The sequence below is a fragment of the Wyeomyia smithii genome, chromosome 3, assembly GCF_029784165.1.
Source record: "Wyeomyia smithii strain HCP4-BCI-WySm-NY-G18 chromosome 3, ASM2978416v1, whole genome shotgun sequence".
Taxonomy (NCBI): Eukaryota; Metazoa; Arthropoda; class Insecta; order Diptera; family Culicidae; genus Wyeomyia; species Wyeomyia smithii.
In genome coordinates this window covers 240,130,545-240,148,897 of record NC_073696.1, presented here as the reverse complement: position 1 = coordinate 240,148,897, position 18,353 = coordinate 240,130,545, and the positions used below count along the sequence as shown (strand labels likewise).

The following is an 18,353-nucleotide window of genomic DNA, read 5'->3' as shown; positions in this document are numbered from 1 at the left end:
TATCGTATCTATTTGATAAAATTGTTCGAAAGAATAAAAGCTATTATTCCATACTGCTTAATAGTTCAATCACAGTTTAAGGTTAATTGAAGGAAGTTATCGGTGCTATGTCATGAATCTTTCCGTAGAAACCTTAGTCATATTCGTCATTGTATTTGGTGCCTTTGAGATGCCTCGATGAAAGCTATGACAACCAATCATTCACAAATATAAACTTTCATATATTTTAATATGTATATGAATTTCTCGTAAACTGGTCGAAAATTTGCGGAAAAAAGTGCTTCCTTAATTAGGTTGACACTGAGTTATATTTTCCCTGTTTGAAGTATAATGGGCTGTTTGCAGTGAAGTGTAGTGTAGTGTAGTGTAGTGTAGTCAACTTTACGTCGATTTTGTGAGTTTTCATTCTATAGAAAATAAGCTTCATCATGTACGTTCTGTTCCAATGAATTAAACGTGAAATCCTTCATTGGGTATATCAAGCATAAGCAAAGTGAAACGGTGATGTCTCAGAAGTAGGCTGGTCCGATCATGGTTCAAAGCTGGTCCGATCATGATACAAGACACAATATTTCATATAAAAATTGTTCCTACATTGAATTGAGATGTTGCAGAAACATATTACTGGAAAATATACTGCAATATTTAAATATTTGATTCTTAAATCACTGCTGGAAAACAAGCCTTGAGAACATTTGTAAGGGCAATTTGTGCTCGAAAATAGTTCATTTATTTAATGTTTAAACACATGTTTTTTTTCTTCACAAATATAAAAACATGTTGTTATTTAATGTTTTAAAACATTTGTAATAGTAGTAATACTTTTGCAATCTGGATGAAACCTTCTGAACATCATCAGAAGAAGTTATTTGATGATGCTGCTACATATTTGACACATTTTTTTGTTCGAAAGTTAAGAAATCTCGCAAATAAAAAAATGGGCCGATCATGGTACATTTTCTGACTGGTCCGATCATGAAACAACACCCTACACCAAGGAAAATTCTACAAAATTGTATGAAGCGATATTTTTTCTAAACATCCGCATGATATTATGCTAATGTGGATGATGTCAATTTTCATACGGATCGCATTCACGGATGCTGATGCGAATATCCGTAACATCCTTAGTAGAAACTATGAAAAATAGTTCAGCAGGTGGGACTCGAATCCCCAACTTCTAATCTTCGGTCAGATGCGTTTCAGTTACACCACCACAGAACGTTGAAGACGTAGTTTTTGAATCGAGTTTTGTATCTGTATCTGTACCAGCAGCAACATCGACGTGCGTTTTCTCATTTCTTTATGATCGGATTTAGGTCGTGGATTCAAAAAAAATGAGCATTTTTAGGTAGTCATTTTTTATTTATTGCTTTATTTTTTTTACATTGGATAATCTTTTTTACATTGGATAATCTTGTAAAAATTATAGAATAAATAATGTATTATCCCTTTAGATATACAACAACGGTTCGGGTAAACTCACACTTTCGCGGTTAACCGAACAATACTTTTCAGGACCGGAGACCGCGGACGAAAGATAATTACAGAGGGCTGAAAGTATCTTTAACGAATAGTGCTTATATACTAGTGAACTTTAAATAAAACCACACTGTATGCACAGAAATGTTCCTTTCACTTATTTTTGGTGGTGATTTATTCGTGTCTTTTTTGCCATAACACTTTTGAGCTAGGAAAAATGGAGATTATTTAATAGCTATGCAAATACATAGCTGTCTCTCTGGATCCGGATTTTGTCATTCTATTTCAACGGTTCAAACCACGGGTGCGATGGATCGATTACCTTCCGATCTTAACTGATTTTTCTTTTGGAAATCTGAATTTTTCCTGCTAATTTAATTTGTTTGTTATTGTATCAATACATAATCAGCTCAGTAACATAACGAATGGATTATCCATCAATTCTCTGATTATCGATTTCGCAAAACTCATACCCTCAAGGGGTAATAACGAATGAGCCTGTGCTTACGTAATTCGACATTTGACATGATGGATTTCTCCTCAAGGTCTTCTTTCTCCCGCCTAAGGCAGAGCTGTGATGCCGAAAAAGAACCTAACAACCGTGATCACCGCCGAACCTCTTTACGTCGTTGCACAACTTCATAATAGCGTGGCTGTTCAAGATACCTACTTTCGCTTATTCCGGATCTTGAGGCTGCAAATATCTTGTTTGCCCATCTTTGCTTTTGTGCTTTTGCCTAACCGGCTGAATGCGGTGCGGTTCGGCGCATGCACTTCGACCAAATTACGCGACCTATCGAAAATAAAAGTAGGGGTAAGCGGGGTAAGACCGCCCCCTTAAGCAATTCTGTTTATAGAAAAAAAAAGTTGCGGCTGCAATTTCATTTTTTCTTCGCTAAGAGGTTCTTCTATTCAATACCCGCATTTAAAAAATAAGAACTGAAATATTTTTGTTTATTTTCCAGCTTTTTTTTATATTTGAAAAATTCATTGAAAATGTGCAGATCTTTTTTATGCGGGGTAAGCCCGCCCACCAGCGGGGTAAGATCGCCCACCATTTTTTGAGGATAAACAATATTTTTAGAGCCGAAACGGTTGATTTTATCGGTATAGTGTCTCTGACAAAGTTGTAGATGGTATTTTTTTTTCTATTTAAATAAAATATACACTGTGAAAAATCTGAAAAAAAATTTTTTTTCTAAGTTTTAACTTATTTTGTTTTTTGATTATTCAAGTTCAAATCAATGTTTCGGTAACCTTTTTTGATTTTCAAAATAAATAGATTTTTCAGAATTGGGGGTTTTCAAGTTATTGAATTCTTAATATACCTATCTTTAAGCTAAAAATTAAAACTCATTAAACCTGTCTGTATGATTCTTTTGAAGACTTATTATGTATAGAAAAATACTTATAATTATTATTTCTTTTATTGATATTTTCAATTTTTTTTATGCTCTTTTTTTTGAAGAACAAAATTACCAACGACTCTATACACCAAACAAACCGTCCAAAAAAAATTTCTTCACAAAATTTGAGCTATTAATATTTCTATTACTCCATGATCCAACCACCATAAAATTTACCTTCTGTAGATTTTACAGGCAAAAACATGTTTTTTTTTAAATAAATTTGAAAAAAAAAATATTTTCCATTCTATTTTATATCTTTTCTTTAAATTTTTTTAGAGTGTGTACTTTTTTCGGTAGTAGAAAACTACTATTTTCAATTCTGCCGGAGACGTAATACCAATCAAACAAACCGTCCTGGCTCTGGAAATAATTTTTGTTCATTAACACCATTTTCCTACAGGTTTACTTTTTTCAAAAATAAGTCTAGAAAAGCTTCAACCAATACGAAAATGGTCGATTAACATCGATATTCTTATGTGGCTTGAAGTTGCTTCACTGATTCTGTAAATATTCCCTTTGTAGTGTCGAGGCATTTGGGTCTTAAAGTAAAACAACAAGCAGTTGTATACGTGGCGGTTTTACCCCTTGTATAGTGGGCGACTTTACCCCCAGTGGAACATTTTCATATTTGACCGAAAAAGTAGTCAAAATTACAAGATTACTCACGGTCTTCGATATTTTCGAAAAAAGATAGATTCAGGCAAGCGATTAAACGTATATTCACGAACAAAACAATAGATTTTTAGACTGAAAAACCTTAAGTCCCGTTGCCGCAAAACAATAGCGCATTGACTGGTTGCCAGCTGAAAGGTTGTTTTTGATTATTTCTGCGACCGTTCGCGCACTATCAAAACAGAAAAACGTGCAAAATGTTATGTAATTATACTGTAATAGACACGTTAAAGAAATTTTTCAATTATTTTATAGCTTGGTAGTAAAACTACGGTGGGCGGTCATACCCCGCAGGGCGGTCTTACCCTGTTTACCCCTATGCATTTTTGCCTTTCTCGTTGGGTTGGCACAGCGAGCTTCTCTTACGGCTCGTTGGAAGATTTCGTGGCTCCATGCTGTACGGCGGCACGCTCTACGAAGGCATCACTCTCCTCCTTAGAGATATTCAACTTTTCACTTTTGCTCAAGCTTTCCACCGCCCGCCGCTGGGAGGGTGTATGGTGGGTGGGATCATGAAGCGGTTCTCACGATTGCCGGCTCGCCTGATGAAGGCACGAAGATGGTTAGGCTTCGTTACCTCAAAATTTATCATTTCATTATTTCACATTTTCCGCATAATGCAACTCGTTGCGGTGCAATTTGTCCCCTCGAGATGGTGCTACTGCAGAGGCTCTTCATTCTGCGATGGCCACCGAATGTTGCGAGATATGTGATCGCACGGCAGTTGGCCTGGACCGGGCCGAATTAGCGAAACTTGGCATACGTTGGGGGTGTTCAAAGTTTAGCATTTATTGATAATAGTTTTATTACGTGGTGATCCACGTAAATTTGCTAAACTGTTTTGATTGCGTTTTAATTTTCACTCGGCCTTTGAAAGATGTAAGTCTGTTAATCCAGAAGCATCTCTAGTGGTAAACTGATGATAATTCGCACGACAGTATTCGAAGCCATCGGCACCTACCAGGTGAGGGGACTTTGGGAGGAGGACTTTCTTCTCACGCGATTACTGTTATTAGCGCTTCGTGATGTCTTGAAACCCGTACCGTTGTTGCTGGCCAGCACTTTTGGTCGCGGGATTTTTGTGCTTTATTTAACGGTGTCGCTTTTCTAAGGAAAACACACATACTTTAATAAAATCCCTATAGTAGTGTATTTGACTATATGTAATAGGGAGCTTTGTTCGAGTGTTGAGTGCCGGTAAGAGGCACATCAAGCAGTCGTTTAGCCTCTTCAGCCTCAACTTCACAATTGATGGCGGTGAGATATGGAGTAGGATGGAACGAAACACGCTATAATTGCAGGTGGAGGCACCAGCGATTATGCAACCGTTTCAGCAAGTTAATGTGACATATAAATGGGCAAAATGTGGCGACAGTTGTTGTGCTTATTAGAGTGAGAAAACTGTTGTCATGCGAAAGGGTGATGTCATCTCTGCGTGTTGGCGCCCGAATGTCAGGTCGTAGTTTGTTATTATTGTCTTACTGCTGAATGAATGCATTTTGATTTGATCGCAATTTGTAGCATAAACAAGAGAGGCGTAATTCGATAAACATCAGATATGAGATTTCTTGCTGTGAAATAAATTTCACGCCTTATGGTTCAGAGATTTTTAAATTTCAATAATGAAAACTAACGACGGTTCACCAACAAACTCGAGACATCAAATTAATACACCGAAGGATCGATCTGGTATAGATATTACAATATGAAGAAAGCTGATCTTAAGTTTACTTTGGAAATACCAGCAGCAGAAGTGAGTGAGTACTTAGTTCTTTGACTTATTACACCATAATGGACCTCAATGGTCTGCCTGTTTTCGAGTATTTTGTAGGTGTTCGAGCAATAAACGATTCCATTTGATAAACTGTAAACGAAATCAATCGTGAGCAAAATAAATTAATCGAAAATACCAGTAGTTAGAAAACTAAAATAAATATTGAGGCGATTTGAGCTAACATTACAACAGACGGTAATTATTGAAATTAATCAGAATGTTTAAAATTTCAAGATAAAAATTTAATAAAATTTCCTATATAAAAATTAAAAATTTGGGTTGAAGTCAGATTGAACTATTTTACTGTAGCTAAGATAAATAGACAGTATTTTTATTTACTTTAAATTCTATTTTTATCTAAAACAAATTATACATTATTCAACCTTTTAACCTCATTCGGTCCTCAGAAGTAAGCTGCTTTTTAACTGTACCATTCACTATTTGCACACCTATCTTTTCTTTCACCAACTATCTTAATAATAACTCTGGAACACAATGTGCACATCGGTTCGACGTTTTTCAGCGGAAAATCCGCCTGTTTTTCGGTAAACCGGTGGAACGTTTCATATTATTCGCGTTCGCTTTGACGTTTGTGAATGCGGTCAAATTAATACCCAAGTTATGCTAATCGACATGCAAATGACAGTAATTTTGAAGTGTGGTACTATTTTCTGGGAAGGTGTTTAGTGTGATTTATTTAACGTAATGCTGTAGGCGGACAGTATTGTGGTCTGGATAACTGTTCTCGATATATGTTCCGTAAAAATCAAATGAAATTACATATTTATTTTTATTAATGAAGTTAATAATATTATCCTTTATAGTCCCTTCAACTGAAACAACAGGTAACCAACAACGATTTTAATGAAACTAAGTTTTTAAAAATTCGACATTAAATCGTCATTAACATATTAACTGCTTTTGAATGTTTAACAAATCCTTAAAAAATAAACTGTTTAAATTAAATTTAAATCAAACATTTTTTTTGTTTAGATACGTTTTAGTTCGTGATCTCATCCGTTTTAGTGAGTGTGATCTCATCCGAAACGATACGCCAATGTCATTAACCATTTTTCGGGTTCCTTGATCAACTGCTTAATATGATATTTTTCTAAATCCAGAAGGTACTTTACATCATATATAAGCCTAGCTTGAATGACAATATTCGGTGCTATTGGCACCCACCAGATAATAAATATTCAAACATCCCGTAAAATACCTATTCAAAAATTCATGTACAAATAAAAAATACTTTGCAGAATATGTTTAGCTTTTTGACCCATCATGGGAAGAATTTTCCAGTCGGCAAAATCAATCTCCTTGAAATTCTGACTCAGTCACAAACGGATTGAAGATTCTGCCGCGGCGATTAACTAGTTATCTGCACATTCAAGCCTATATGCATAACACTAAGAGCCCAATGTTCGCTCGTTTCAGTGGTTTGACTACCTTTCTGCGCGCAGCTGGATAACTGGATACAAAGGATGCTCCGAACACACAAGCCGAGTGGCGTCGATCGATGATATAACTTCCCTTTCCCCTGTGTCCCGTCCATCCGCGGCTGGTACGCATAATTTGAAATGTTGCCTTTCTAATAGTCTACTGGTGTTTGTTTAGTTCGAGCAGCAAGAGGTCATACAAGCAGCAGGAAACATCATCACGTATTTTGCGCGGGAGTCGATCATGATATGGGTATAATATACACTGGAGCTCTAGCGAAAACATAGGTCAACAGACAATCGTCATAATTATCGAGGGGCAGCTAGATAGACAAATGTATTCACGTTTTTATTCATTTGTCGAGTCACTGCTATTCTTATACAACTTCAGGATACAGAAAAAAACTACACTATTAAAATAGCTGCTCAATCGGATGCGCGATTGCTTTGTGATTGAGCTCGAATGTTTTGCGTGGTGTTTTTATGCAATAAACGTGAGTTTTGGACACTATGCTAGTACGTAACCATGATTAATTTCAGGTCTGTCAACCAGTACTGTCGTAAATCGAATTTTGCAGCATATCCACATTGTACAGTATCTTGGTTTTCCTCAAACGATCAAAAAACTTGGATTGAAAAAGTCTAATTCTAGCCGAATCTGCAGTTTAAAGGTACTAGTTTAGCTACAAGGATGTTAGATGCAATCACACTCATTCCATACCTTTTCCTATTGCATTAGATTCTAATCTAAGAATTAGATTTCTAATTTTTCGTTAGTATTGATAATAACTTTGAGAGGTAATCCTCTTGCTTCTATCCTTTCTAGCTATTTCCTTACGTTATCCGCTTCACGTAAAAAAAGCATAGTAATATGTGTCATTCGGTACATTATATGTTGTTAGCATTTCTTTTTGGGTGAATTGGACCGTCATCCTCGCCTGCACGGTTGAACATCGTTCTTCTCTCGCTCATTACATTCCCTTCCTCTATTGAGATATGTATTATTATACCTAATAACATCAATTGTCAAACTCGGGATGAAGACATTAAAATATACTAATGAAAATGATTTATCAGAACAAAATTTGTCTAAAATTATTCTGCTCTTCGTTTAAAAGATGAAAAATTAAATTATCGAACGCCGATCTTGGATTACAATTGGTACCATACATAGTTTTGGGAGAACTTCGCATGGAAAGACAGCAAGACATCATCAAGTAGTTGGCTCAATCATTACGTTAACAGGGTAAGGACTCTATTTTGGCCATTCTGTGTATTGAGCCGATAGTTTCAATTTGATTTTGATTTTTTGTGATGAGCGGTATTTCATATATTCGTAAGACAGGTGGTTAATAAGATTTTTTGTTCCTGTCATAAAAATTCAAAAGTCGTAGGCTCGATTTCTTCGACTGATGAAAATCCCAAGCAGCAAAATTTGTTTCGATTATGAACTTTGTGCATCACAGCAACAAATTCTTATGCGAAATTAAGTTGCAGTTACATCTCAGCTTCTTATACAATGACAAAAAAGCGCAGGAGGTGGAGCCAATTGTAACATTTTCGTTGTTTCAACACAAGTTTCAAGAATGAAACAGCAATGTGTATGAACTAATGCATGGAATTTTATAACAACATGTTAAATGCTGCATGGTAAAATTTCATCTACGAAGATGCATCGTAGCAACAACTAGGGCGCAATAGAACCTGCATGGCGTTGTGGTAAGATTGTAAAATGGCAAATGGTCAGAATGGAAAGAGATTGTCTGTATAGCAATTTGTCATTGATTATTTCCAGAAATTTGAGGATTCAACTCCAGTTATCAATTTCTATTCACTTTCCTCGTTTGTACTATTTACGTCATTTGCTGTAGAAACAATTGCAAGTTCATGGCTCAGTTTTAAATATTGCTTCCCTTATCATGCTAATGGTCATTACCAGTTTTTTATTTTGCTTCTTCAATTCATCAGTACCTCAGTGTGATAATGAAACTCAAAGCAATTTATCACATTTCGTTTTAGAGACCCACACTTTTTGGACGACTTCTAGTCCAAGTACCCAAAAGTTACAACGCAGTAAATAACCTCATCTCAAAAACAAATATAAGGTGAACGATCGAGCAAAAGTTGCTGTTACATGGCTTCAGAACATGACAGCAACTTTTAGTAGTATCCTTTTGTATTTGTTTTTTGTATCTCGCAAGCATCACGTTGGCAACCTATATGCTCCACCCACTAGATCTATTCAGTGAAGGTTAGGTTTTCAAATGCCGTTTACACGTTTCAACAACAAATCCAACCTCGCGAATTACGTTGTTGGTGTGAAGATTTTTGAAGTAGCGACTTTAGCTGTTGCTTGTTTCTTTACAATTTTATCGTAGTAACAAAAAATGTTTCTTAAAACCTCGAAATTCCATTAGTGCCCCAAATGATCACAATTTTTTTTTTATTATGTTTCAATTGTTGCTTGGAATGACTTTTGATTAGGCCTTTTCTTACCATATTCTTTATAAACCTTGTGGTTTTGACTGCTTGAAATTTAATAGTAATGCTTGCATTAAAAATGTGGACTTTTCTGACGGTAATAAAAAAAAAACAAGACAGATGATTGAGCTTGATGAATTTCTCCTTGAATTGGCTTCCTTGCAAAAAAAATTTCCGCCCTTGTGTGCGACCTTCCGGCAGTGTTTTTTAGGGAATTAGAATTACGTTGTCCATTAATGTGAACGGCAGTTAACCGGAACATTCGCCATAGCGAACGCGTTTAGGCATGGTTTTGTGTTCTTTTTTCGTTATATTTTTTAATTCCTTCTCAGTTTTCGTGACGAAATTATTGGAATAAATCCTACGCTGCAGATTTGCCAAGAAATTCTCGATGGGACGAAGTTGGGGACGTTGGGCAGGAATGAACCTCACCTCGAAACTCACTTCCTTCGTGGGAGAAGTGAAATACGATGTGCCCTGCCAGTCGTTGTCATTCAGAATGAGAAAGATCTTGTCGTCTATCACCACCGCCACGTCACGATTCGCCAGGAAAACGACTTGACCATCTTATTCAGCTGCTGCCGCTGCGCCGTTGCAAGCAGCTTCTAGATCGTTGGACGGGACTACCGCTTCCTACCAACAAACAAATTGGATTATGGCTTGTTGAGCTATAGTTCAGCCGAAATCCACTGAATAATAGCTTATCAAGCTGTAAACCTACAAAATTGTTTTCTGGGCTGATATGTACGTCTATCTTTGCCAGGTACTTTTTCACAATTTGGCCGGTTGCACCCACCCGCAGCATACTTTGAAACTTCTTGTCGTTTACAGTTGTCGGCCGCCCGGAACCGGGTTTTTTTCGATGCTCTGATTGTTGTCCAATAGTGCCAAGATGTTGTAGATACCGGAACGGCCGTATCCGGCATCCATAAAGTGCCGCACAATGTCCGTTTCCGATGCGGCGGGGTACCGTTCTTTGAACGCGCAAACTTTTGAACGGACTAGCTTCACAATTTTCGTCATCACGATTAGAGTTCGACTGACAGAGCTGTCAAGCTTTTTCTGCTGACTCATGGGTTACTATGATTGATGCTGCATAGTTAGTTTTGTCAGTGTGTGTTAAGGTAAACATATGAAAAATCGGCAATTTCTGTCCATTTTTTATTGCAAACGTTAATAAGACCAAAACGCGAGCCAATCAATTGTTTAGCATTATCAATATCTTTTTTACTCGCTCATGTGTGCAATTCTATCGTCTCGAAATCTAGCTTGTCTCTTTTTCTCAGAAAACCTCTATAGTGCAGGAGAACATCTTGCACTGCGAAAACAACTGCTCTCACACTAAAGAGCTAATCAACGCAGAAGAGAACGACGGACGATTTTTAGCTGGTGAGCTTCGTGAAAGCACCGCGGTGAAATCTGAAATCTCTCTCTTTCGAAACAGTGTACTATGGTGTATTTTCTCACACGCATGGACATCACGCACAATAATTACACAGCAGAGCTATCTGCGGTGCGTTTTACAGTTTGTTTCTTAAGCATGGCAGAAAAGGAAAAGAGATTGGGAAAAAAATAGACTGCGTTGCTCGTGCCGGTCGAGTTTACTCTGGTCGAAATCGTTTTCATGGTTTTGCTACACGAGGACTACACTTTTACCCGGTAGGTTTTTTTTCACGTTCGAAACTACTCGCCAGTGGACACTGAGGTGTACTTCTGCGTTTTCTCTGTGGAGTGATTCACCCCTCTTGTTTCTATCAGATGTGGGGTGAGCTGGAAGTGTGTTTGTCTCTCTGGAAGTTGTTTGAGACACTTTGGAGTTGAGAAAGAAGCAGTGTAGTGGAAGCATTTGCTACACGTAGGCACATACTGAAAGTGAAGTGCGCGGTGTATTTTTTTCCGCTCTTTCCACATACTGAGGAGAATGACAAGCATGTTCGAAATCAGTAAATGTGAGACATTGGAGGAGACATTGATTTGTGCAGGTTTACCAGATGTACAGACGTTATTGTGCATCTAGAATTACGATGTAAACCTTTTGTTGAATTGAATGTTTCGTAATTAGTAGAAAAACGTTTTTAACAACATGTTTTTCGTGAACATCAAAATATGGATGAAAATGAGAAAATATGATCGAGTAGATGAGAGAAAGAAATGAGAATGAGAAATCGTCGTTTTTTCTCGTTAATTTTCGTCCTTTTTTTTTCTTATTTACTCTCATTTTCTCACTTTTATTTTCTCGCTCTCCTCATCTCACTCTCATCCTCCCATTCCCAGTTTCTTCTTTTGTTTATTTGCTCTCTTTTTTCATTCTCGATTTGTCTGGTTCATTATCTCACTCTTATTATCTCAGTCTCACTTTTAACTGTTATTTTCTTATTCTTATTCTCATTCTGTCATTTTCATATTCTAACTGCCATTTTCTCATTCTGCGAGAGTGACAATGATAATGAGAGCGAGACAACGAGAGTGAGACAAATGCCATAAATGAAACATACAAAATGAAGGAGAAAATTGAAAAAATCAAATAAAAAAGAGCGAAAACGGAAGAATGCAAAAATGAAAGAGAGCAAATGAGAGAGAAGAAGAAAGTGAAAGGAAAATATGTAAGAGAGAACATGAAAAAAGCAAATGAAAGCGAGAAAAAGAAAGAGAGAAATTGGAATAGAGAATGAAATAGAAAAAAAGAAAAGGAGAAAATATAAGAGAGAAAATGGAAGAGACAAAATGAGAGATAAAAAAACGAAAGAGGGAGAATCAAAGAGATACAATGGAAGAGAGAAAGTAAAATGGAGGAAATGAAAAAAATTATAAACAAGAGAAAAAATGAATGAAAAAAAAACGATTGAGAGAAATTAAAAGAGATAAAATGAAAGGGAGAAAATGAGAAAGGGCAAATGAAAGAGAGAAAATGAAAAGGAGAAAATGTAAGATAGAAAATGAAAGAAAGAAAATGAAAGAGAGAAAACAAAAAAGAGAAAATAAAAGTGGGGAAATAAAAGAGAAAAAATGAAGTAAAATAAATTAAAGAGAAAAAATGAAGGAGAAGAAATAAAAGAGAGGAAGAGTGAAAGAGAGTAAGGATAAGAGTAATAAGAGAGTAAGGATAAGAGTAATAAGAGAGTAAGGATAAGAGTAATAAGAGAGTAAGGATAACAGTAATAAGAGAGTAAGGATAAGAGTAATAAGAGAGTAAGGATAAGAGTAATAAGAGAGTAAGGATAAGAGTAATAAGAGTAAGAGTAAGAGTAAGAGTGAATAAGCATAAGTGTAAGTTTCATCTATTTTCATGAATAATTTGGTTCAATCATGAATACTTGCAGAAAGAATGTAAAATTATTTATTTTATCACTAGCGCCATTCAACAAATTTAACGCAACCAATGTATGAGGGGACTCCGTAGACCCAAGGGTACAAATTCCACTTTAACAGGCGGATGGTCAGAATTTAATTCTTAATAGAAACCTCTCGATTGGTTGCACATTATTGGACATAATTAAAGGTGCATCAGTTTTCAAGTTTGTTTGTTTTACATTAAGTTTTATGATTTAACTGATTTGTTATACAATAGATAAACGTCTTTTGTTAATCTGTTGAAAAAAATGTAAAACTACTGCCAAAATATCAGGGATTGTGTTGTTTTGCAAGTGGTTTGACAGACCAAATGACATAAATATGTTGTTTGAAGTTTTCCGAAGATGGATTGGTAAAAACAACGGGATGGCACCCCTATCCAAACTCTACACGTATATTTAAAATATAGCCCCGAGGCAGATGCCTAGTAAAAATTATTATACCAATTTAGTTAGAAAGACTCTTCACTGCTTTAAAATAGAAAGGGATAGCATGCTGTCACTCCCTTGGGTAAAAAGAAAGGTTTGTAAAGAAACCCCTAAAATTTCAACTTTGATGTATTCACAAATTTGGTGTATTCAGAATGCCTCAGTTTTCCCTTTTTTTCTATTCGTAGTTAAGTCTGTAGGTGTTTATTCTCCAAAATTAAAAGTAGTATTTATAAACACACATTTTTAATAAAGTGACAAAAATGAAACAGCATAATTCTCCGAAATGCATCATTTGAGAAATAGGCATCTATGAATACATGCCACCTGGGTGTGAGATCGAAAAGTAACCTGAACTTGCAGTAACTTGGATTCTTCGTTCTCAAATCGAAGCTATAAAAGAGTTATTCACGTCACTCTATTGTTTGACCACAAAAAGGTGACACTCTTTGTACTCGAGCGTAATTGGGATTGGTATCGATGTTTTAAGGACTTACATTCGAATGTAAACGAGCTGTCGGAGCGGCTTTATGCTTGAATTATATTTACATGCATACTAAATGTGTAGCAAATGTGGGAAATTTGATATACTTACTGGCTTGACTGTCATTTACTTCATTACTAGAGCTTCGCCGATACCGGCTTGAGCCGGTTGTAGAACAAAACAAACTCACTCAATTTTAGTCAGTTATCACCGAGACGCACCTATAACAGCACTGCCAGTGATTGTTGGTACAATTCAACATATTTTTTTTCCCGGGAGATTAATTGGGTTTCTTATAAAACAAGTGGCGGTTGTAAATGTTGAATACAAGTGCTAGCAATAAAACAAAAAGGAACCTTCAATTAGTACAATTGATAAGCCATTTACCGGGGTTTGCAGTTACTATATAATACGGTTGTCGAATGGTTCTCATTTCGCTCTATTACCATATCAGATTAGAGGCGAAAAAGCTTTTATAAACTTTCGTTTATTTAGAACAGGACTATGCGAATCTGCTCAAAAGGTTCGTCATTCGCGGTTAATCAGTGTAAGCGCACAATCGTGACAGGTCGATTAGGAGCAGAGCGCCGCCGGTGTGTCTAATGTGTTATCAAGGAAAGCAATTTTACTGGAAAGATTTTGTTTGTGCTGAAAGGTGTTAGGAATCGCTACTATTAAAGATTGTTTTATAATCAGAACAATTAAAACAGGGATTCGTTGTGTTATTTACTGTAAATTACAATATTGTGTTCGGGATCAAACTGTTTGTGTTTTTAACGAAAGTGTTCGAACCAAGGCATAAACAATGGTCAAACAGATAACGGAAAATCCGTACGGTCAGTTCTCGACCGAAGATTACACGGTGTTTGCGGTGATGTTAAGTGTATCGGCGGCAATTGGCGTCTACTTTGGTTTCTTCCAGGGGAAGAAACAGCAGACCACCGAGGATTATCTTCTTGGTGGCCGGCAAATGCGAACGTTTCCGATCGCGGTTTCGCTGATTGCCAGGTGGGTATTCATTGACTAGGTAGCACTTGAAGTATAATGCATCGCACCTAATGACGAGCAGGCGTTTTTTTATGTATACATTCCTATGCTTTAAAAGTTCGATTTAGATTACCAGAGTTCAAAACAATTCAGAACAGAAACGGAGAATTAATAATAATACAGAGTTTATTGTTGGACTGATTCGCAAATAAGTAATGCTAACTATGAAAAAAAAAAAAAAAACAGAATAGCGATTGCGCTTTTTTTCGAGTGGGTCATGAACTGTTAGTGTCGCTAATGATTTGGCCTTCTTCAATTCATTCGTTCAATTTTAATGTCACTGTCTCTTGTATGAGTGTAAGTCTCGACTTAGACTTTCATCTAAAGACAATGATTTTAACTATTTAAAATATATGTAAAGACTGAAGATCGATTTGCAGCGCTTTGCTTATTTTTTTTTTGCTGAATTTGACAACGTTGTACTATCTACAAAGTATCGAGTGATGCTGAAATTAAACAAAATTTGAGTCGATTGATTTTTATCAGAAAATCATGCTTTATGTTAGAAACTATGCGAAATAAGCAATTTGTTTACATGAGTCGATTAGAAACAGGCGAAATCTCGTTAAATCTCGTTGTAAACAATAACATTTTTACGGTAAGTGGACCACGCATTAGCAGTCCAGTGGATAGGACCGCTAATGGGTGGTCCACTGAATAAACTATATTGATAAGATTTCACCGCCATTCAACAGCCAGCTGTCAGGTGTCTCCATCATGTCTGTCCCGGCGGAAATGTACTCATACGGCGCCCAGTACTGGATCATCGCACCAACGATGCTCTTTATCGTGTTGATCATCAATTACGTATTTGTGCCTGTTTTCTACAATAATCAAATCGTCAATTGCTACCAGGTAACCGACAGTCAACGGACGTTATTCAATATTTTAATGTATTTGCTCTATTCGCAGTACTTGGAAGACCGTTTCAGCTCTTCGGTGAAAAAGTTTGTCACTGCCACGTACGTTTTGAACATCTACCTGATCCTGCCGATTTTCATCTTCATCCCTTCGTTGGCTTTCGCACAGGTCACGGGTACCAACGTTCATTTAACAAATGGAATCGTTTGCTGTGTGTGCGTTTTCTACACTATGCTCGGAGGCATCAAGGCCGTCGTGTGGACGGATGTAGTGCAAGGGCTTATCATGTTCGCGTCATGCTTCCTAGTGGTGGCGATCGGCGTGTACAAAGTCGGCGGTCTCTCTGAGGTATTCGCGCGAGCTGCCACCGGAAATAGGCTTCAGTTATTCGAGTAAGCATTTCTATTTATGGCAGCTGATCCAGCAATATGATAACCCTTCTTCATGCGCGTTTCGCTAATTGTTACCTTATCAGCATGAATCCTGATTTCACGGCGCGACAGACATTCTGGACTGCCAGCGTAGGGAATATATTTCTGTGGACCGGTTATCTCGGATTGAATCAAAGTTGCGTCCAGAGAATGGTGGCAGTTCCCAGTGTTAAGCATGCACGTTCAGCGTTATGGATTTTTTGTGCAGGATTCATCATTATCACCAGTTTGAACTGCTTCACTGGAGTGGTTATTTTCGCCAAGTACTTCGACTGTGACCCAATTAAAGTGAAGTTGGTGGAGAAAGCTGATAAGCTTTTACCGTTTTTCGTTCAAGATGTGGTGGGCAATCTAAAAGGAATGCCCGGCGTGTTTATTTCGTGTGTGTTCAGCGCTGGATTAAGGTAAATATTATCGGCTGCGGAAATTCCCACTTATTAGTACGAACCGTAAAATTTTCCAGCACGATGTCGGCCAATCTTAACTCGCTTGCCGGTATAATTTACGAGGATTATGTTCGACCGTTCAAACTGTTCAAGCATTCCGATGCTTCCGCGAATTTCACCATGAAGGTATTGATCCTGTTCAGTGGATTGTATTGCATCGTGATGGGTTTGGTGGTCGAACAGTTTGGTCATCTGCTGCAGATGGTCGTAACCATCGCAAGTGTCACGCAGGGGGCCGTGATGGGCATATTTTGTCTGGGCATGCTTTGGCCATGGGCAAACAAACACGGAGCTCTATGGGGGTCGGCGGCTAGTGTGATTGGTGTCTCGTGGATCATCGTTGGAGGAGCTCTCACAAAAGGAGCCCTCACATATCCACCAAAGCTCACAAGTGTGGACGGATGCGCTGACTATGGCTTCAATGTGACGCAAACATCTGCACAGCAGGTGTTTCAGACGACCGATTCTGGGTTTTCTATTTATAAGATCTCATTCGTGTGGTACTCGACGGTCGGCACACTGCTGGTGTTCTTGGTTGGCATTCCCGTTAGTTACCTCACAGGTTCAAAGCATCTGAATCAAATGTGTCCAAAACTGATATCCCCCGTCGCACATTGGATGCTGCCCAACGAGATGACCGATAGAGAACTTACCGCCAGCGAAACCGACGATGAGTAAGCTCAAGTTAGTCGCTATTTAGTGGCGAAAAATTAATTCGTTCTATTTACTTACAGAAAAATCAACGACATTCACGTTAAACGGTGGATTTTACCCGCGTCAGAAAAACACGAACAGAAAAAAAGTGATAGAGTTGACGAACATATTTTATGAAACACCATTATTTCTGGAAGGTATCATTCATTTCTTAATGTACTGTGCAATTGTTATTAATAAGTGTTTCGATACGATTAACGATACAGTAAAGACAAAAACATAGCAATATTATGTTAAAAAAAATCACGGAGTTGAATTGTCCGTGAAAACTGTTCTTCATCTCGATGCAATATCATAATTAAACTCACTATTATTTATATATATTTTATGAGCCATATGTTTTAGTATCGGGTTCAACAGTTAAGCATTCGTAGCTTCTACGTTGAACTATTCTCTTGAGGCTAAAAACGTATAATATGGATTGTCAGAAGATATTACGTTTATAACTTGTACTGTCCTTATTATGTTCGTTTTTGATCGTATAATATTAGAAATATGGCCGGGAGATTGTGTGACAATAACCCAAAAGTACAAATAACGAGAAATGTACACTTGTGTTTTTACAACAAAGAAAACAGTTCTCATCATCGATACAGATCGCTATTCTCACAGTCACTTCATCAAGTTGTGCACTGTATAAAGTAAAGGTGGGATGACTGTGAGAAAAGGCTCAAGATTTCTTCGAAAGAAACTCCTAACGAATAAAAACTATGCACCCGAACATCTCACTAGCCTTCGTGCATTAATCAGGCATTAGGAAACAATAAGTCATACAGCTTCATTAGTTTATCAAGAACACCGCAAGGAAGCCATGCTGAACCATTTCTATTTCTTATTTTCCAACGACGCGTTCTACATTCTCCTCCTAGCTGGTCTATAGATACGATGCTGTGTCAACAAGTCAGACATCGTATATTCGAATTTCGGCTCGAGAGAGACTGTTATTGCCCCGCAAATTTCCTGTAGGTACACTGTACACATCTTATCATTTGGCCGCGAAATCTGTATATAAAAACAGAAGGTTAAGTTCCTTTAGTAATATGTAGCACCAAGGTCTTGCTTGCAGGTTATTGGATCTCTTTTCTTCAATAGCAGAAAACATTCAATCGTTCTTATAGAACGTTTTTTCATAACTTAAAGAGAACAATAACAAGACACAGGTGAGAACATTAGAAGCGTGATCAACAAAAAAGTAATGTTTTGGATACACTTCACAATCTGGTATGAGAGGAAATTTTGGTAAATGGGATGCTTCACTCGTTCACCCAAAAATATCTTATATTTCGTTGGATAATCGAATTTTTGAAGAATAGAACGTATTGTCGCAACTACAA

The 18,353-nt window shown here is 37.2% G+C and overlaps 1 protein-coding gene across 1 annotated transcript; it reads left to right on the top strand.

Moving 5' to 3' along the window:
• The first annotated feature begins 13,713 nt into the window (after window positions 1–13,713).
• Window positions 13,714–17,565, top strand: LOC129727797 (sodium-coupled monocarboxylate transporter 2-like). The gene is made up of 6 exons (XM_055685980.1): window positions 13,714–14,528; window positions 15,263–15,422; window positions 15,480–15,820; window positions 15,904–16,263; window positions 16,323–16,979; window positions 17,040–17,565. Exons 1-6 carry the CDS (start codon window positions 14,326–14,328, stop codon window positions 17,134–17,136), a joined length of 1,818 nt encoding a protein of 605 aa, XP_055541955.1. The 5' UTR covers window positions 13,714–14,325; the 3' UTR covers window positions 17,137–17,565.
• Window positions 17,566–18,353: the final 788 nt, after the last annotated feature.